Source organism: Oculina patagonica, chromosome 2 (genome assembly GCF_052425735.1).
Source record: "Oculina patagonica isolate OP01 chromosome 2, crgOcupat, whole genome shotgun sequence".
NCBI lineage: Eukaryota > Metazoa > Cnidaria > Anthozoa > Scleractinia > Oculinidae > Oculina > Oculina patagonica.
In genome coordinates, this window is record NC_135759.1 from 13,512,781 (window position 1) to 13,535,152 (window position 22,372).

General features: G+C 38.1%; 1 protein-coding gene and 1 pseudogene across 2 annotated transcripts; both read right to left on the reverse strand.

Annotated features, from left to right (window-relative positions):
* Positions 1–1,855: 1,855 nt before the first annotated feature.
* On the reverse strand, positions 1,856–22,360 carry LOC144643050 (adhesion G protein-coupled receptor A3-like; annotated as a pseudogene). Its single transcript, XR_013568841.1, has 19 exons — positions 21,755–22,360; positions 21,434–21,511; positions 20,663–20,734; positions 19,174–19,245; positions 18,558–18,629; positions 17,204–17,278; positions 14,465–14,631; positions 13,732–14,306; positions 12,280–12,429; positions 11,697–11,791; positions 10,469–10,686; positions 9,824–10,001; positions 8,945–9,003; positions 8,530–8,575; positions 8,135–8,250; positions 7,547–7,692; positions 6,452–6,717; positions 5,347–5,413; positions 1,856–4,932 (listed from the first exon to the last, which is right to left on the reverse strand). The product of XR_013568841.1 is annotated as an adhesion G protein-coupled receptor A3-like (transcript).
* Positions 15,256–16,993, reverse strand: LOC144643052 (uncharacterized). The gene has a single exon (XM_078502183.1). It carries the CDS (start codon positions 16,595–16,597, stop codon positions 16,157–16,159), a length of 441 nt encoding a protein of 146 aa, XP_078358309.1. The 5' UTR covers positions 16,598–16,993; the 3' UTR covers positions 15,256–16,156.
* Positions 22,361–22,372: the final 12 nt, after the last annotated feature.

A 22,372-nucleotide genomic window follows, 5' to 3' on the forward strand; every position in this document is an offset into this window, starting at 1 on the left:
CCTCGCCTCTTTTACCCCACAGTTTGGGACATTAGATTCTCCCTAGCCTGCGTTGCAGCCGGACGTGTCACAGAATCCTCGATATAGGACTATACCGGGGTTTTGTTCGTCTGCAACGCAGGCTAGATTATCCCTGAAGAAGCACAAGATTTCTTAGTGTCTTCCTCTTGAAGATGTGGGAGGCACGGTGGCCTAATGGTTTAATAGTACCGGCCGGACTCCGGATCGAGCGGTCCGAGTTTGAGACCTGGCCGGGGCGCTGCGTTGTGCTCTTTGGCAAGACACTTTACTCTCATAGTGCCTCTTTCCACCCAGGTGTATATGCGGGTATCGGCAAATCTACTGCTGGGGGGTAACCCTGCGATGGACTAACATTTCATCCAGGGGGAGTAGAAATACTCCTAGCCGCTTAATGCTACAAAAACCGGGATAAGCTCCGGTCTGATGAGCCACTTGGCTCGACAGCAGGCTTTACCTTTACCTTGAAGATAGTCACAATCTTGGATGGAATAAAATAAGAAACGAGCCCCCCTCCCCGTAATCAATGATGCATTCACGCTAAATACTAGATTTCCGCCTTGGCCCATTCAGACCGTTTATAGCAAGACCTCTGTTGCCGATTTGGGGTATTTTAATATCCAACAAAATGTATTTGTGATGGTCTCCCAAGGGAATTAAAAGAACGAGGAAACATGATCAACTATTTCAAGGGATAGTTCAAGGATTATGTTGCGGGAGCAAGGGATATCTCATTGGTGAAAGATGTTAGGGAAAAAGTGAATTTAATAAGGGGGGGGGGGGGGACGGGGACAAGGAGGAGAATGCGAATCAGTTTAAGGGATAAAATGAACATAAACGAACCTCTCCCCGAATTGCCCTCATTTGTTTCAAAGTAGCCTGTGAATACAGCCGCCTTTCAAAGCACGAAGTAGGCTGGTTTTACATGTAAAGTTCCTATCACTAAACCAAAATGCAATAAACCTCGTTCCCAGGGTCTCGCCGCAAACACGACGCCGATTTGTAAGCAACTCAAGTGGGTGCACAACTTAGTGGTCGACAGACAGAGGTTGCAAAAAACACTTAATACCTTTCCATTTGGCGTGATATTAGATTCAGAACTGACGCGTCTTTTTGTTGGTTCCCTGGGGAGAGTTGGAGGAGAGAACCAGTCCATGAGATGGACATTCTCGTCGCCAGAGCCGCTTGCCCCTCTGAGCCGGCAAAACCTGGGTACGTTTGAAACTAGCAGAGATTACACAAAATCGTTTGAGCTAAAACATACATTTAATGCTACACACTTTTTTCAGAGATAAATAACAATTTACATATATAAAAATAGACTGCCACGAAATATAGCCCGCTAGCTGTCTACCTTATTTGGGTGTTTTTCTCACTCAAACCAAGAAGAAGCTAAGGGGGAGGGGGAAAGTAAGGGACTGGAAAACGTTGAACTGTTCTTTTTATGTTAGATATCCCCGAACGATTTTTTGGTGGGGTGGGGGTTGGAAGGAGGGGACTTTCACTCCTTGCTGGTTATTTATATCTATTTATATCCCTATCATAGGCGTGCCTTCAGAAAGCGGTCATTTCACTTCATATTTAAGAAAAAAAGGGCAAAGTTCCCGCGATGCGTATCATTTATCCACCCTCAATGTCGACGACTGCTTTGCTGCTTACTTGTCTTTTTTGTTGTTGTTTTTATTCACCAGGGTTAAATTCGCAATTACGGACGTCATTTTTTTACAAACAAACATCCGCTTATCTTGTCGTACAGCTACATGGAACAGACCCTTGAATTTGTACTCTCCTTAGATAATGAGGAACCAAGGGTGTGTTCACAGACCAGTATAAATGCTACACTATTCAGTTGCTTTTATTTGTTTAACAACACATCCATGTTTAAATTTACACCCAGTTAAAACTCCTAAATAAAGGGCATTATTTATATAGCCTCTTACAGTTTCCTGCACAATCGTTTGTCCGAGGAAATACTGAGCCAAAGAGAACGTATGAGACAGCGCATGCACACGAGCTAAAAATAACTTGACTGATTTAAACTCAGTTGCATCCTTTAACAGTTTAAAAGATATATCTTAACAACACATACACCACACGGGGGAGAGGAGGGGGAGGCTATTTGACACTGCCGGAGGAGCGACATACATGCAAGTATTAATAAAAATAGATATTTTTTTAAGCGGGCTTCTCGTTTAGTTTGACTACTAAGATCAGAGTGATTCAATAATTTGTTCGTCCTACTAAAATGATAAGTCAGTTTCCTCTGCACACAACTGTTCTGTAGCGAGCCTGTTGTCTTCACTTAAGTCCAATACACCTGAACACTGGTACGTTGGGCATTACTCGGGCAAACTTTGACGCTTCAGGGCTATTGCCAAGCCGCCTTTTCTGTATATAAACACGCTGGTGCTTGCCTGGTATCTGTAGTGTATGATACTGGTATTTATACACTGGTTTCATTGCGGGGCGGTTCAGGCGTGGCACGCTTCAGGTGAGGTACAGGAACAAACACAGCAGTCTTTGGTACATCACCGGCCCACTCCTTTTGTTGAGGTTTTGGTCGGTCTTCTTTCCATGAAGACATAGACGAACGTGGAGTTCGCTCTTTTGGCGTCTCACTTGGACTCGTTGCAACATCCTTGGCGTACATCTTTTGCGGTTGTGACCTTTGTTCGACTGGCACTCGATTAGAACGGCGTGGCTGTCTTGTTTCAATCCCAAGATTATGATGTATGCTACGAGCAATTTGGTAAGGATTGCGTGACCGGCGTTCACGGCGAGGTACGTGAATACCGTTGGGTTGTTCTCGTGAGCCGCGTGGAGCGTTTTGAGGCCTGACTCCATTTTTATCGAGTGGCACGTCCGGTCTTTTATCAGCTGTTGTCGATTTCTCGCCGGGAGATACAGCCTGTTGCTGCTCACGGGGTCCGTCTCCAGCGTATTGGTCATGCGACCTTTCCGAAGCTTCGTGAGTTGGACTGCGAGTAGTGTCATTTATCACGTTTTGATCACGTGCTGCTTGCACTGGATCACGTTCATTCTCGTGGCCTAGTGTCGCGCTACGCTCGTGCGGTTTTTGACCCGAATTTTGGTCAACTGGAACTGGAATGTAATCGTATGGTCTTCCAGACGTTTGCTGATCACGTGACATGTGATCACGAGGTACCTGATAATGGTCATATGATCTCTGACCAACGCTTAGGTCAGGTGGTCTCTGTGCTTGATCGTGCGATCTCTGTGCCATCTGAGGTGGAATTTGCTCATGTGGTACTTGATAATTCTCGTAAGTAGGCCTCGGAGATGGGGGCAGGTCACGTGCTATCTGATACAAATCATGCACTCTTTGAGCGGGTCTTTGGTCACGTGTTATCTGATAAAAATTCTGTCCTTGAGTCGGGCTCGGTACCTCGTTAAGATCATAAGTTCTTTGACCTGTATTCTGGCCATCCTGAGGATTTGGACCGACATCATGTCCTGGCTGCAGTAAATAGTGATCTCTTCTGTTCGTTGGGAGAGGAAGAATCTGATAGTGGTCGCGTGGTTTTTCCGAAAGCGCGCGTGGCTCGTATGGAATGTGATACCGTTCGCGTACCACAACGTGATCACGTGGAATCTGCCGTGGAATGCTATTGGTTGTTACTTCGGCAATAGAGTAATGGGTGAGAAGATCTTGAGTGTCTCCTCCTGGACTAGAGACTGGTTGAACACCAGGCACTGGATTACGAACTTTCCTTAAACGGGAGAGGGGGCGCCACATCCGAGCCTTGTGAGGATGAACCGGGTATCGGAGGTCTCCTCTTCATAGGCGGAATATCTATTGGAACTGACACCTCAGAGGCTGAACACGACGTGTTAGTATTTCGTGATATATTGAGAGGTTCCACAGCCTCGCGCACAGATGAATGACACTCGGACGGAGCAACGTTGGACGCAGTGTCTGTAGGAAGCTGAACGCTTGAATCGACAGAACTTGCAGTTCCCTCAGGCGGGGCAAGGGGCGCACGACCATCTTCTGATATAATAGGGGGGAAACGGGTGTTTTCAGTATAGCTGTGGCGATGGCCAGGGGGGTGTTTAAGAAGTTTTCCACGGGGCTTGTATTTCATAGGAAGTGGGGCCGATGTGCAGGACTGCTTGTCTGACACAGATGGCGCTTTGTCAGTCAGAACCTCGGCCTCTTTTTCCACCAAATACTCCTGTTTATCAATTCGTATAACCGCTGAATACGGCAACGATACGTTCGATTGTGAATCCTCATCTCCCTGGGAAAGCGGGTTTTTAGCGCCGTGAATTTCTTCCCCGGTAAATTGCATCCCCTGTCCGTTTCCCGCTTCAGTGTCTGTTCTGAGCAATTGCGGCTCTTCCGAAGTTTGAGCTAGAGGAGATTCTTGTTGGATTTCATATCGCTTGTCGGTAAAGCATGAGCATTTACAGCAACACTTGCGCCAGAAAAGCCGAACCCTTTCCTTTCTGTAACAATGAAAGATGAAAACCAGAACTCCTAAGATGACAAGTGTCACAGCAAACAAACAATTCAAGGCTATGTAAAGGGCGCGTGGCTGCTGGTAACCAACTAACAAGACTCCAAGTGCCACATTGATAATGATACAGAGTAAAATAACACAACTTCCTCGCAAATGATCGATCATTTCTCGTTGATCTGGCAGAGCTGATTTATCCACTGTATCACCGGTATCATCAGCATTTGCTAAAGGTTCTGACTGTATGACCAGAGCGTTGTCTTCAGCTGCGGTTTCCACTTCATTTTCCTGGCTTGTTTGTGGTGTTTCTTCAGTGCCGTATGTTCTCTTTATCAGGTTGAAAACGCGAAGAAATAGGACCAAATCTATGAGTACAATCAAACAGGCAGGACCCACGAATGCACCATAGAAAGGATGCTGTCTGAGCCAACAGCTGTAAAGTGAAATAACAAGTAATAATATATAAGTAATAATATATGCTGAAGATTTTTGGGGGGGAGTGAGGAAGGGGTTGTTATCGGATGGAATTTTACGTCCAAGTTTCGTTTCCTTTTCGGATAGTAGTGGTAGTAGAAGTAGCGACTTTATTTATTGATGGTTACATATAACAGTAACTTAAATCACTGGTAAGCTAATGGCCCTCATTCCAATGATAAGAATACAATTTCAATTAAAAATCTTACAATTATACAATGTCCTTTGCTTTTTGTGTTTTATCTAATAACCTGCAAGGCGGATGTAATCCCAGGCTTTGATCTTATACGCCGTGACACGCAAATACGTGAGAGGGTACTAAAATTTCGCCTAATTGCTAGTATTTAGAGGGTTTAATAAATTGTATACTTACTAATCATCAACATTGTAATTATCGGGATTACCGGCGATAGTGATTCCACAAATAATAAGTGGTATACCTGAAAAGAACAAAACACAAATTCAATGCATGGCAAATCTATGCTAGTATCGTAATTGAAATACTATTTTTAGTTAATATTTTCTTGTCGGGCGATCGTAGAGGATGAGAAGAACGTCAAAGATAGTAGCATATTCGCACACCTCGTTTAGATTAGTGCATAAACTTGTTAGACCGATTATTACAAATGTTCTCATATGAAGGTCATATGCGTCTTCTGATCAATTTAATGGTGATGCATTCACATGCTTTAAGATCCAACATCAGGAAAGGTGGTTTTCAAGCCTCCCCCTTCCTCTTTGCTGGGAGATAAGTTACCCGTGATGAGATTGTTATAGCTACAACGGACCTCTTCATTTGACCACTTTGACTTATTGTGACCATTGTCACTTATTGTGACCACTTCTCTTATTGCCCGTGTTTCTCACCCGACAAGTTAAAGGGCGCTATCACGGAGATTTTACTGCATTTGTTGTCAAAAAAGTGCTCAAATTATCACTTAGTACCTTCGTTTGTACACAAAATGTGCCGCGAGCAGAGTCTCTTTTAACTTCCCTGCGGCTAAGATTTGGGAAGTATATCAGTGGAAAAGAAAGGTCTCTGCTCGCAGGGGTGACCAGGATGAAGCTATCAAGTGAGTTGTTTAAGGGAGAGCAAACTATAATTATTTCATAGCGATTTTTCTAAGGCAGAAGGACAGAGAATACGAAACAAAACCCCGTGCATGCGTAACTCATTGGCTTTTTTTCTGTATTACAGATATTATGGATCTCTGATCAATGAGGTAACTTTCACGGTTTGCGGCATGTCGTGTTTTTATTTTCCAATAGCTTCAGAATTTTAAATAACTAAACCACTGTTTTTAGATTTGCGTTGTTATATATATGCCCTTTAGCTTTTGGTATTCCATGCTTACGGAATAAGGGAAGCTACAGATGTACGCGCCACACAAGGGAATAAGTATGTTTCCCCATAGTTAGTAGAGGTTTCACGTTCATAGGCTTAAGAAATGCGACACGGCCAACACAAACAAACTTACCCCAGCTAATCATATAATATCTAAGAACAGGGTTGAATTCCTCGGGTTGAATGGCAGTTCTTATCAGCCTGTGAAGACAAATTGCACCGCAGCCGATCCACAGTAACGAACACAACAAGAAATAATGCAGTAACACTCCAACTGCACGGCAAACCAGAACATTGGTCACGTGATTGATTCCTGTCACAAACAGCACAATAGTGACGATAAGAGCAAGACAGTGATTCATCAACATGGCGGCATCATCTCTTCCAAACCGCAGCTCTCTGAAAATGAAAACACAAGCTAAGTTTACTGAAATGCATAATTTCAAGTAGTCGTTTTTTCAAGGATAATTTTATCAGGACTGTACAAACTCTTCTCGCCGGTTCCTCCTGGTTACCTCAGTAAAACTCTGATAATAAGTGTTGGCTTATTTTTAATAAACGTTTATTTGGGGTGATCACACTTTTTTTTTTTTGGGGGGGGGGGTGGCGGGGGTTGGGGGCATGGGGGAGTATTGGAAGGAATTTTGCGAATAAAAAAAAATATTTTGTTTTATATTTGGAGTGGATGTTGCAGCTGAAACATTTAAGGTTCGTTTAAGAATACCGCATGGTTAAAGTCTCTTAAAATTATGACATGAACCAAAACAAGTTCCACAGTGGTTAAGTCTCTAAGCATACTGTAATGACATATTATACAAAATAAGTTCCGCAACACAAGGCTTATAATCAGACGGAGTTGTATACAAGTAAAGTAAAAGCTAAATTTAAATACCGATCCATGGGCTTCTTTTTCTTTTTTTTTTTTTTTTTTTTTTGGGGGGGGGGGGAGTGTTATTGTCGGAAGGATTTTAGCGTTTGAGATTTGGTAAAGGGGGTATTTGAGGTAAAGGGTATGGATGGCGAAATTGTTTAAAGACTTCCAGTATGGAGAAAACGGTTATTTATCTACACGTAAGTTTAAAAGGCATCTAACTCCCCTATCCTTCCAGCCACTCCCCCATCTGTCTATTACAAAAGAAGCTTGGATAGTTGGATAGTACCTCAGAAATGTTCTACGAATAAACACAGTACATTTTTTGAACATACAGTGAAGCATAAAGCTGCGTACCTTATCAAGGCATACACTATCAGAGTAGCTAAGATGAGGAGTACAGAGATACCAGCACCAACAAACACTATCAGCTCCAAGGAAAATGGCAGAAGATACCATGACTCATTTTCACTGGCTCCAGTGTCGACTGGTTTTCTTACATTCTACACAAAGGAAACAAAAAAACAACAGATCAATAAACTTATACCAAGTGCAAACACTTTTTTTGCTGCTTTAGAAGCATTTTCTGTACCGGTTTACAAGTACCATGGGAGAATTTGGAACTAACCAGAACTGAGGACAGGGAAAAAGAAAAAAGCTAGCATACCATGTTCACCCATAAAAAGGCTAAGTTTTTTAGTTAAAAAATCTATGAAAGCGTGTTGTTCATAAGCTATTTTCCATTCCCTTAAATTTCAAAGTGAATCACTGTACAGGCGCATTCCACAGTAAACATTCACCAATGGCTAGTGATTAGCTGCATAGAATTCACTGTTTTTTAAATTCGTGTTTTTCTTCAAAGCACAGAAACAGTGAGCAAAGCTTTTTGTAATGCGGGTTAAATTAAATTTAAGAGGAATCGTAATACGGGAGAAAGGAAGTTACCATCATGACAGCAAAGAAGTTTTTGTTGGAAAACTGTAAACACTTTGTGATTGTATTGTTGCCTTGGGATAAGATTTTACTACAGTCAGTATTCTTCTTCCAACTTCCAAGTCCACCTACAACACACACACACAAAAAAAGAAATCAGACAGAGTCACATTGTTCTTGACTATAAATAGAACTTTTCAATCATGGCGAAGTGATGCACTGTACATATCAATTAAACAAGAAGCTGAACAGTAAGAAAAATAGAAATGGAAGTAAATTATTGATAGATAATTTACATCCATTCCAGAGTGAGCTACTTAAAGACCTTCACGGAGTAATTCAGTACAAAGGTATTCCAGCGACTTCACAAGCATATCACACATAACAGTGTCAGTGCCAACACTTACCATTACCGCCATGGTCCCAATAGATCGGTATGGGCTCCTTTCCATTCTGTATTTAAGTAAAAAAAAGGTTTGACCAGCAGAGAAGAGAACTGTTAGAGTTTAATAAGGCAACGTTTGTTTTTGTTTACAAATAACAAAAAGAAAAGTTAAGTGAGTTATTAAAGGAAATGTACGTTTGTAGTATAAAAAACGCATTCATTATTAAATTAATTGTTGTTTTGCTACAGGTACAAACTTATAATCATCCAAAAAGAGGAATTTTAAGAATGCAGTCTGCAGATTATGTATCCAGGGTGCAATGTTCAAAACCTCAACAACATCAATGTCAACATCATTAACATCTACAACAAAACATTAGCATGAAAATAAACATCAACAACATTAACAGCATCATTATCAACAATAAATAACAAACCTGATGATTCTTGAACTTAAGGATCACTGGATGGGAAAGGTTTGTCAGTTGAATCCCACCTGGAACCAAAGTTACGCATGTAAATTGGGAGAACAGAATTCTTAGTTAAAACAAAGAGCAAACAAATAAGGGTGGGGTGCTTTGCGGACAGCATAAGAAAGGATCTGATGATGCATATGGTATATAAGCGTGTTACTGTGTGGGACAGAGCAAATTAGAAAGCTTGATGACACAGGAAGGTCACTTTTTATGTATCTTAGCTAGTTGAACGGTCAAGCAGTTGAGTGACAAACATGCATAGGCATAAGTGTATAAGAGAAAAAACACTCATTCAAGATTGTTATGCTGTCCTCACGGGTAATAAACACAAGCACATGAACTGTTGATGTTTGTTTTCTTGTCCTTGAGGAGAGCACAAGAAGATTAAGGCCCCATCCACACTGACCCGGGTAAATTTGAAAACGGAGAAATTTGAAAACGCCGCATAAAATGTTTTCTGTCCACATTAACTAGGGTAAATTTGAAAATGATATGCTTCACTGGTGAGCGTTTTTTAAAAGCTCCGTTTTCTGTGATCGAAATCGCCGTTTCAGTGTGGATGGTTGGCCGTGGACAGTTGCGTTTTCAAATTTACCCGGGTCAGTGTGGATGGGGCCTAAGTGAATTTGTTTTCTTTATGTGCGAACATCGGTGGATATGCCGAGTGAAAACCAGTCTAAAGGAAATTGGTCTTCTGCAAGTCAGTTTTCAGTATTTGCCCAAGGGCACATAATTAATTGCTCTGAGTTGTGATTGGTTGATTGCTGACTTCCAGTCATCACATTGATTGACTGATACTCTGTGGCTATCTCAAATAACCAGCCATTATTATTTACTCACCAAACTGTGCTGACATTACACTACTGGACACTTCTCTGTTTCTCTCATTTTCACTTCCATTTGTAATTTCAGGAAAAAGTTTACTATTGGAGTAGACTATAAACTGAAATTTCACGGAGCCATCCAATGGAATTTGCTGAAACAGTGATGGCGGAAGATAAATGGCTGTGTCGACCAACTGAAATAAGAATAGAAGAATGAAAACATAATATTATAAAAGTCAGGCAATCGCTACACAAGATACTTTTCCTTGAAATTACCAGTACAAATAATGTGCTTTAAGTCTGTCTAGGGTAACTTTCACGGTTATACACCAACTTGATTTTCATATTTTTCAGATACTAACATTAAACAATAATGATAATAATGAGCATGACACAAAGTAAAATTAAAGTCAAACTGGATGAAAATGTTTTACCTAAAAGCAAATTTAAACCACAATACATGGATAACTACCCCCATCCCATGACAAAGGCTAGTACTAAATAATGTCAGCAGAATTTTAATGGGAGCAATTGCTTACAATGTAATTAGCTGAAAATAAAATTAATAATGATTTCTTTTGGTGGTTATCATGAGTGAATGGATATTTTGTCATTTTACTGTGAGCTTGCCTACAGTTGTTTAACAGGAAAGAATACCCACCTTTTGTTTTATACAGGATGTGTTGTAAATACAAGGTCTGCAGTCAATATCCTTGAGCCTTGAACCCTTGCCTGTTGTTACATAGCACATCTTGCCAGCAAGATCAGTTTTCCAAGATCTGCACAACATAAACTGCAATGTTATTGGATACAAATGTCACATCACGCTCGAGGTCCATAGGGAATCTTGTGGCAAGTAAGTCAAGAATAATCACCATGCTGCAAAGAAGAAATGCAAAATAAAGCAGTTAATCTTATTAACCAGTTAACATTACTGTCACTTAGATATAAGATTTACAGATTTTTTTACACAAAGAAGAAAGCTGGGCATTCAATGAGTAAAACCGTGTGGGCTTCACATTATTTAATGGAACCAAAATTAATTTTTTAACCCCCTTTTTTTCATCTACAAGGGTCTGTAACTTGCCATACAGAGTACAGTATCTTTCAACTTTAGATTATTTAATAAGATTTAGTACTTTTTACTTTTTAGTTTTGGGTTTTTGCTTGTTTGGTGGCAGTATTCAACAGTGTTAAGGGGATCAGAACACTGAGTGGTTGCTTTATTTTCCTTGAAGCGTGCCATCTCAAGCTTCTCCCTATAGAGAAGATTGCCTTTTATGGCTAGAGCAAGTTAGGAAATAAAACTGTTTTCCCACTGTCTCCCTGGCCCTGTGTTAGCAGGTTACTGAATGGAATTAGAAACCATACATGTATGTTCTGTTTTTGAGATTTGTCTGATTATTGAGCAAACATATTGTAAATATATTCTGTTAAGACCCTCTTAAAATAATAATAAAAGGAAGTAGTTGTTGTTGTGTGTGGTCAGGTGAGAATCAATTGGTTCTTTCCCAACATTTCAGAATGGGCAGACACCAAGAGTGTAGTCCATAGTGGGGATGGAGGAAAAGATGTACTTTGGGCAGTTCCTGCCTCACATGACTTAATTGAAAGTTAATAGCCCCCACAACGCAAGTGCAATCTTGAAACTTTTAAATCATCTAATAGCAAATTATCACAGTGAATAAGATCTTTTTCTCTTATTAAGATAATCTGTAAGGAACATTTGATCGTAATTATTTCCACGTTATTTAGCAGGAAAATATTTATAATATAACAATTTATTGGTATTATTATTATTATTATTATTATTATTATTATTATTATTATTATTATTATTATTATTATTATTATTATCTTCTAAGACATAATAAACTAAGGGCACAAACCTTGAACAGGCCTTTGATCTTCGTTGAGCTTCTTGTAATAGTGCTACTTCAGTTTCCATGATGTTACTTATGGTGTCAACCAAATTTTCATTTAGCTGAAATGAGGGAGATTGACATTGAATACCCAGGAGAGCAAAGGCATGCAATACACAAGCTTAATCGCAACTATTCATGCCAGGTATATTAGGAATGTACTCTAAACAATCAGATGTTACTGCAAAGCAGCCAGTTTGATTTTGGGGGGGACTCTCAATAGGCTCACAACTTACATGAAAAGTTTATCAGTCTCTACTTTTGGCAAAAAAATCACTACATATTAAGTTCCTACACAGGTTGTTACACTTGCAACGTAAAAAGATTAAATACAGTCATGTGTTGTTTATTAGTAATATTCCCCAGGAAAAAAACCCTAGTGAACTGAAAGGCAGACTAATGACTGTTTGTGTTCGAGTTGCAGTTTAGAGCTCGAAACTAACCTTTGAGCTAACTAACCTACATGTAGTGGCCAGTGGCTAGTGACACTGTTAGTTTCGAGCCCTGGGAATTCATGCAAGTTAATGCCAAATATCTGCATGCTCCTTACATATTCATCCCTTCCAATGACTTGTGCCAATTTCTCCACAACTACAGCTGCATATATGACATCTAAGGGATCACTAAACTCTCTTGCTCGTTTGGAAATGTTCAGTAACTGATGACTGACTGCGTTGACTGTTGTGTCATTGACTGTTTTCTGGTTAAAAGAAAAGAAATATTGGTAAGCTCCAATGCAGTACACTTAACTGTTAAGTCCATAACTATACTACAAGTACACCTGACCATTCATGTTTCCCACGTTAAACCTCTTGGTTAGGACTACATGGATAACAATCAAAGTGATTAAAGTGGTGATTTAGAAATAAAATGGGACTAACAACCAACATACATGTGCTATGGTTAACATGTACCATGGTCCCTGATGTTCATGCACCATCTTTCTTTGAATTCGTGTCTGAAATCTACCATCACGTCCTCATAGTTGACAACCCACCTATACCTGCCAACTTTTTCTGGGTCAAAGGCGTGACATTTTTATCGTAAAAGTGCCAGGATTTCCAAAGACCATATGACCATCTCCGAAGTTCTCCGAAGATGTCCGAAGTATTGCAAAGACTTAGGCTTTTAGCCAGGATTTAAAAAGAGGGAGTCCAAAATTTTTATAAGGCCTGACTTTGTCCCTATAGGAGGGCCTGAGGAGCATGCAAGGTGTTTTTCTGCAGTTATGAGTGCAAAGGTATCTTAAGATTTCCAAATTTGCTAAAAAAAATGTACCGGTATACAGTTATTCATATTAATTTTCTCTGAAAAGTGGCTGTCCATAGGACTCCTGGGATCCCACCTGGCTAAAAGCCTGCAAAGACGTTCCAAACATATCCCGATCCCAGTGCGTGGATGTGTTTTGTTAAACAAGACCTCCTTCCCCATCCTTTTTCTTCTCAAAACTCTGAGATTTCATGGAAAGTATACATGTAGATATTTACTCATTTTACATGGAGTTTTCTTTTCTCACATGATTTGAGTTCACATTATTTTGGAAAGTGTGCCAGTTGGGGGATGGGGTTTCCCGGGGGTTTTTTTTTCCTTGCAGTTGTAATAACTCACATTATTCGACTCGGTGTGAGAAATGTTTTCATAAGCGTGAGTTGGCGTGAGATCAAAGTTTTTAGCTTGCAGACGTGAGACTCAGGCCTAAGGTGTGAGACTTTGCAGGTATACCCACCTACTCTTTCCTATACCTACATGATTGTATAATTATGCACTGTATACAGTGAACTCTCTCTAAACGGACACATTTATAAGACCGACACCTTGAAAACCTGGTGTTGGTCCAGTCCCTGCCATTTTTCAGTCATTTTACTGTAATTAAACTCCCTATAAGACGGACAGGTCTCTAAAACAACAGTTGGAGCCGCCCAGAGCTAGAGTCTCTTTAGTATGGTAATGTGCCACAAGAAGACTACAACAGCACTGTTTTGTTGGAACTGTTTCATCTCACCTGCTTTAGATCATAGAGTGCACGAGTTATCTCATTAGCATGGGCACAAGGCTCTGCCTCAACTGCCATCCAGAGGCCTTCTAAAGAGCAGTTTCGTCTGGCCATAATTTCAGCTCCCTGATGATCTAACAAGCTGCTAATTACGCCAACAGGACATGGCAAGAACGCAAATCCTCCTGGGGCTGTGTGATGCCAGTGGAATGTTCCTCTGTCTGTTTCTGTTGAAGCTGCTCTACAGAATTTGGCATCTGATGGGATGACAGCTAGATGAGATGTACTCATGTGTAGATAGCCTCCCTTATGAGTAACATTGCAGCTGTAAAATCCACTGTCTTCCACCGTGAGTTGCATAATGTCCAAAACAGTAGAGTTCACTACTTTGCTAGAGTCAAACTCATACAGTATGTTTTTCCGTTTGTCGTTAGGGTCATGAGTTATCAGTTTATTGTCCTTGTACCATGTGATCTGCATACCAGGCACCCAGGATGAGTTGCAGACAAAGGTGGTACTGTCTCCCTTAAAAGCAATTTGATCACCTTGTGGGCCAAAGGACATCACTGGAAGCTTAAGTTTGTCTGTAAGAAAAAAGGCAAAGATTAGAATTTGCACTAAATACCGTGAGAAGTACCAGAATCAAGTCATAAAAGCTCTGTAATAAAAGCAATGTGCAAGGCATCATCTGCATATTGCACTTGCTCATTTAGGAACAAGAGAATTACGATCAGCCCCTTACCACACACCATCTCCTTCTTATTGAGTTGTGCAACTTTGTTGTCCTTCATCCTAAAAGGACGATCACACCTGCCTTGCACATTAAGGTCTCTTCTATCATTTGCTGCCATCCATTTAACCATCCATTTCAGATTACAGTCACAGATCAGAGGATTCAAATCAAGGTCACTAAAATCAACAATTTAATAATCAGTCAGAAGGTAAATAAATGTTATTTCTCAGGAAAGAAAAAAAACAAACTTTAGAAATAATATAATTTTGGTTCATTGTGGAACATGCTGCCTACAACCTTCTGATGATGGTAATTAATTTTCTTTTTATGTTATTAATGACTTGTTGAGTTCCAGCAAGAGAATAAATCACATTTTACCCCTTTAATACAATGGACTTTTAAGGCTTTATTCATTTTATTTTATTTTCAAGAAGTTAATGCTACAGCCCTTCAATTCAGTTTAATTTGAACTCCCCTCAAGTTTTTCCTCACCAACCCTGGTCTGATTTTTAAAGTGTATATGACAAATAGAGATATTGTTTATTCAGTATTTTACCATTTTTTACAGTCAAATCTTGTGACGTCATCACTGATCTAATTTGCATAATACAAAAACATCAATATCTCTGAAACGAAAAAAGATATTTCGAAAAGAAAAACGCCATTCTTCTGTATTTCAAAAGGCCTTTCAAATAAGCAGAAAATATTTTTTATGTCATATACACTTTAAGGTTTACTCCCATTCTCTGGTGTTGTTGTTAAAAACATTCTAGGAAGACACAGTCTCCAGATTTTTGTACTCCGGGGGTTGGCAGGAATGGAGTGGCCAGGGTTTGTATTTACACAAAAACTTTTGATGTTCTCCAAACTCAATTAAGATCAGTTTATGAAAAATAAAGAGGACATTTATATTTCATTTATCAATATAAGTTGAGTTGTCATAGCCACATTAACATAGCCTCATACAAAACAAGAGCACACAATTAAAGAGCACCTTACTAAGAAATAGAGAAAACAGTTTTTCGTGTTTCATTGAGATTTAGAAACATGAATTGGAGTTTGGGAGAATGAGAGGCTTGTGTTTCCACAGCTCTTTTTTGAGTTCTCCCTGGCAAATTCACTGGATAGAAAGACAGAGAAATGTTTCCTATTTCTTTCGTAAAGAGTAGGGCATGGAGTTCCCGGTGTTGTGATCTGGTCTTTGCCCATTGTGCCGTTGTACTGTTGAAATGCTCGGAGATATTAGCTATGTTAAAAGCTACTCTACAATCCGAGGGTAAATAAAGTATTCACTTTAGAAAATTATCAAAAAAGAGAAGGGAAAATCACTAGTTTATTTTGATTATAAAAATGTCAATTCTCTTTGCTTGCACCATCAATACATCCCATTCAGAAGCTCATGCTAGCTTTGTGTTTGTAAATTGTCTTATAGAAGGCTGTCAGTGTGTGTTTTCTTACTTGGTGTTTTTTTTTTACAAATTAATAATTTATAATTTTATTAAATTCTTAAAAAAATAAATTATAATCACTTCAAATGGCATGTTTTGCCTCTTTTATTGGACTTCAGCTATGGTTTCTACAAATATGTACAGATGCTACATGTATTTCGCTGGTTCAAGGGATTGTTTTTACAGCCATTGATTAGCAAATTAAGTCATCCACAGTCTCCAAAGAAGACAACACATTTTCAAACACTAATAGTTACAGTAAATCAGATTCTACACACTTGGGTTGTGACTTCATAGACTTTGTTTTCGTCTTGTTGACCAAATGCTTTGTACTTTCACTCAGCTGATGACGTGATGGTTCTACGACTTTATTAAGCATATCCTTGACTGCATTGTGCTCTGCCATTATGTTGTTATGCATCACCAAAATGACTTTGTCAAATGTCAAAATCAACTGGCGCATAAACTGCACAAGCTTGGTAACATTATCCTCTATCCGTGTCATTGTATACTTCAGAGTAACTATCATTTTTGCTAGGCCTTCAGTTGACAAATTTCCTTCTTCTGCCTGAACAGTGATAAATTTAACAGCTGTTTTCATAAGGTTGCAAATCTTCACTAGTTCCTCGAGGACTCTGTTTAAATCACATACCACATACCACTGCCCATTGCGAATTGCTTCAATTTTGTCCATAGTTGATAAGTTAGATTTTCTTTAAAACTGAATAATATTCTCCTGAGACAAAGTTCAATTAAACACACAACAAGCAGAACATTAAAGATTCTGTTTCTCAAACTGAAACCACATTTCCCTTTTTTGGGATTAAAAATTTATGTATCTGCCCCTCAGTTTTAATATTATTTATTATTTAATTTTTCAGGCATGCATTTCACAAGATAATAATATAATAACATAAGCCAACTTTCTAGTTCAAAAAAGTTAATTCAGACAATGAAGGATAAAGGTTATTTTCTTTATGTACAAAAAATAATATTCTCAAAAGAAGTGAGATTATTTTTCAGATAAATTATATTTATATGAAGTGAAAACAAAAGTAATAATTTATTTATTTAAATAAATTTAATTTAATATTCTAATGATCATTATGCACATCTGGAGTTGTTTACCACAAAAGGTTGATATAAAACTAAATTGTGAACATGTATATTGATTATTCAAAAAATTGCAATGCCATCATTTATTATTGATAAAATACAAAAAATAATATTCTATGTCATTTGTTGCTACAGTACAAGTTTGACAAAAGGACATAGTAAATTATTGTGCACATGTACTTACATTTTCTTTAGGTTTTTATGCTGGAAATTAAATAATCCCTCAGAAAGAAGAGACAGTTTATTGGAAGACAGGTCTCTGGAAGGAAAGGAAAATAAAAGTGATCAAAATAACAAACTGAATAACAATATAAAAAAGATTTATATAGCGCCATATCCATGGCTCATTGTGCCTTACAGTTTAATAATATTTATTTATTAAAAAGTGGAATTAACATTTATTTAAAAAATTTACATCAGTGATAAAAAATTTAACAGCTTTTAACAGCTCTAGAAAAACTGGACGATTTTAACAGTACAAGTGCCCAAGTCATATAATTTATAGTTTAAAAGAATCAAGAACAAACTAAAACTAAACCAATGCATAGATTTACATGTATAAATAAAAAGAAAATAAGGTATTAACCCACTATTAAAAAACTGTGAACTTGATGACCATCATGTTAATATAAAATTATTACAATTTGCGGAGTTCGTCCTATTGCTCTTAGTAAATGCAAAAAACTTCCGGTAATATTTTATTTTATAAACTTATTTTATTCAAAGTATTGACAGATCTGTGTTTTGGGGCTGGATTCAAATATTTTGCTGTACTTTTTCTATCCAGGTTCCCATATTTTTACTATCAGCTTTGTTGTATTGTAAAGTCGGTGTCTATGTTGTGGTTTAATTTTATCCCTGGTTTAAAATTTTTCAAACCAGTTTGATTTTTATTTTCTATTGTCTCATATTCATTATCATAATCTGAAACAAAAGGAAATAAAAAGCAAACTGGTTTGAAAAATTTTAAACCAAACATAAAATTAAACCACAACATCTACACTTCAAAGTACATGTATGGTAAATGATCTAATAAAATGCCTAATTTTAAATAAATGCCTGGTATCTAATAAACACATTCCTTTGAGGTACAGAGTTTGGTTTATACACCCCCTGTAATGCTGGTGTCTAATGGATGCCACCCCACCCCACAAGAATTGCCTTAAAAACCAAGGAAATGCTCCGTAAAGTATAACACACAATTTAGTTTCCTGTTTGAATCAGACATCTTCTACTCACAAACTGTGTTTTCTATTACATTACACCGTCAGCAATCTGCATGTCTTATTTGTTTTGTTGATGTTATTACAGTTAAAGTGAAATAGACACCTCTCTTTAATAAAAGCCTTATATCTATTAATTAACACCCCCTCTAGGACCCCCAAAATCTAACAGATGCCTGGATGTTTATTAGATCATTTAAGGTATCCAAACTCAAGTTCTGAGCAAATATCCATCATGATATAAGTTTGTACGTAAATAAGTCATAAGTGTATACAAACTGCACATAATCTTACACATAACCTTTATAAACTTACATGGTTTTGAGATTCTTGCATCCATAAAAATCAGTTTTATTAAGCATGAGCAATTGGTTATTTGACAGATCACTGAAATACAAATAACAAGGGTTTTATTAAATAAATACTACATGTATAAGTGAAAATAAAACAACAAAGCCGTAAAAGGTAATACATAATTGCACGATGCCAGTATAATTATGGCATTAAACTTGCTGGCTGACTTGGCAAACTTGCAACCTGATTGGCTACATAGGCTAAAAAAACTGAGTGTGATTGCTGCTTTTGCTGCTATGGCCAAAAAGAAAATAACAAAAATTATACGCCGCAATTAATACAAAACTACCAATAAATCAAGATTATTGATTTCTACAAGTACATACCGGTATGTAAACACAACAGACAAGCCACTAATGAGGTATACCAATTGAAAGCACTAAAAATTTAAGATGGCTCACTGTTGGTCTCTAAAGGCTTTGACACACATAGTTTGCCTTGCCAAATAACAGGTGAGTTTTAAAATTATGTTTTGAACGTATGGACTATGAGATACATGAAATTATCTCAAGTGAAGAAACAAAATTTATCATTTAAATTGTTAGATAAATAATTTATTACAAATGAAAAAACTCACATGACTTTAATGCTTCTCAGCTTTCCGAAGATACTTTCATTCAGAAAGGTCAATTTGTTGTGGCTAAGATCACTGAAACACAAGTAATTACTAATAATTAAAATAAAACCATAAAACAGTAAAAAATTATTTGACCAAGATAATGCAAAAAGAGTTCATCCTACTGCCTCCAGAGCTTCAAGAGACTAAAAAGTATCAGGAAACACCACTGCTATATTGCATGACTTCAACAACATTTCAGTGCTTTGAACCCAATGTTGTGTTTGGTACACACAAAGAGGCTTGAGGACAAGTAAAACATCAAACAAGGCTAGCTACATGTGCAAAGTCATTTGTATGTACTCCAGCATTCACTCCCTTAAACCTGGCATATCCAATCAAACGTTCAGTAATCGAACCCAATCAAACACCAATCGTTGGATTGGGTTCGGTAATCGAACATAATCGAACTCACAATAAAATTTGGTCAATCGAACAAAATCGAACGTTCGATTTCCGAACAGTCGACAATTGCACTCAGTTTGATATTTCTGAGCTCCTGTTTGTTTACATTGTGGACATTTGTACGGTGCACCGTCCCCCTGATAACCCCTGCGTGATTTATTTTTAAAGAGACAAATTCCAAACAAAAAACGAATCGGATTGAGTTTGATTGTGTTTGATTGGTTCGAAACTCAAACTCACAGCAAAATAGATGTTCAATTTTGTTCGATTACCGAACCCAATCGAACGATCGGTGTTTGATTGGGTTTGATTGATTTTTGGTTCGATTTTGTTCGATTGGATACGCCGGGCTTAAAGCAGGGTTGGAAACTAAAAAAATAATTTCAGAGCACTCGCCATATGGGTGAGAGACCTTCAAGTCCCCCAGTGCGTGACTGTTTATTCTTAAAAGCCTCGCTCTGACTTAACACCACAACACAATCATAATAGATCTTTTTCTGGCGGGGGGGGGGGGGGGGGAGAGGGGGGAGGCACCCCTTCAAATTGACATTAAAATTTCTGAACTTACTTTTGGCTTTATACCCTTTTGTGTTTCAGTTAATTCTGAAATTCTGTTGCCAAATTATGTGGTTACTTAGAAGATGAAATTATTATGGTGTCCATGTGTGTGCAAGGCCAAAGTTATATTTGCCAGCTAGTGACAGGGTTAACAAGTAAGCTGTATACACACCCTTTACTTGTCTTATCTTGGGAAACATCTGAGATCAGGGGAATTATGGTGCACTAATTCTTTAATTAAAGGATGCTGTACTAGATTTACTCTGCATTTTTCAGGGTTAAAGAGAACTAGTCCATAATGAAGCACATCAAATCAAGTTCGAAAGAAGGATAAGGAAAAACAAATAAAACAACACAAAAGAAAGATATTTGAAACACCTACATACATTAAAATGCAGAGACCAAATTTATTTTAAGCCATAAAGACAATCGTTTGTTATTCCATGAGTTTGATTGAAGACTGAAAAATGATTAAAATACCACTCACATCCTCGCTAATTTATTTAGTCCAGAAAAAGCATCTGGTGCAATCGTTTGTAGTCCATTACCGGACAAAATTCTGAAACAAAACAAATTAAAACAGATAAGGATTTTCGAATAAAATCCTCGCAAGCTAACTAATTCCCATCGGAAGTACAAATAAAATATGTAAATAAATATTGCAAAGATATTAAGGCAAGCTTAATTGTGGGAAATGGGAACTTTTATTCGATCAGGATGAAAGCCAGTTAATATTATTGTGTCGATTGACGCGTTCTATCTGTAGTTCATTACAACGCCGGGCACGCAAAAATGCCGATTGGAATAGCGAGTAAGAAGATTGTTTTCAAAATAAACTGATGCATACCATCATAAAGAAAGATTTTCGCAATTTTGATCTCTACTAGTAATCTTATATTTCTGTCTCGAAGAACAGAGAGAAACGCCTAGAATCGGATCGGAAGGAAATTATAAATTCCTTTCACGTTAAAGCACGGCCGCGTCAATCTATGTTCATTTTGTAGAAAGGTATGTCTACAGGTACAGAATGATATTGACCTCTACTGACTGTTCAACTTATGAATATTGGCCTACTATTTTAAGCAAACCACTGAGACGCATTACAAATTGAACAATGAAAACTACTCAGAAAATAACAAAAGGATCACTTTAATGTGCATGCATATTAAAATACAAACTGGTCATGTTTAGTTCATTGGTCATAAAAAACTAATGAACTGACTCTTCGCACGATAACTAACACACAGATCAGACTTACAGTTTTCTAATCCTTGTCAGATTTTTCCCTTTGAAGGCATTGTTTTTTAAGCTTTGTATCTTATTATTTGACAGATCTCTGCAAAGGAAGCAAACAGGCAAAACATGAATATTCTGTATGTAAGCTTACTCAAAGATGAAAATTAGTTATTTTGGGGCTTACCCGGGTATTTCTTAAACCCTAAAAATTTATTTCATTACCTACACACTTTGAGCACAATTCCTAACAAGGTTAATACAAGAAACCCGGCAAAGACAAAGATAATCTGAGACTGAACTAATCAAGTCCGTTCACTTGGCTACACACTGACTTTATACTCACAATTCGAACGTGTTAGCTGGAAGATCATTAGGATTTATCGGCGACTCGAATCCCTTGTTCGCACAGTTCACTAAAAAGCCATTTTCTTTATCTTCACACCCACATTCTGGCGGGCAGTTTAATGAAGGGCCGACTCCACATCCAAACCACAACAGCAACACAAAGATGAGATTTGTCAAAGCTGTTTTCATTACGGCGCGGCGTGAAAGAAGTTCGTTGTTAGGTGACTGATGAACGAAGAACGCACGACCCTTCAACCAACATAAATGAGGCACTTCAATTCACTCGTGTTATAACTTTTCCAACATAATATAGCAGGATTCCTGGCGCTAGAAACTTGTAAACATCCTAACATGCTTGACTTACTTGAGCGCCGTCTTGTACTATATTACAATCAGGAAAGCGACTCATTTGCATTTTCAATCAAGGTTAATGACAAAATAGTTCTCAGGGGGTACCCATTGAAACATTTCGTACGCTCTGTATGTGTCTTTAAATTCACTCCGGGCGTACAATTAAAAAGAATTGAGTCGATTTTCGTATAATAAACTTAAAATTAAATGCAATGATAGGCTAAACTAATCCAAAGCACCGTTCTTTCCTTTTTCTTCTAACACT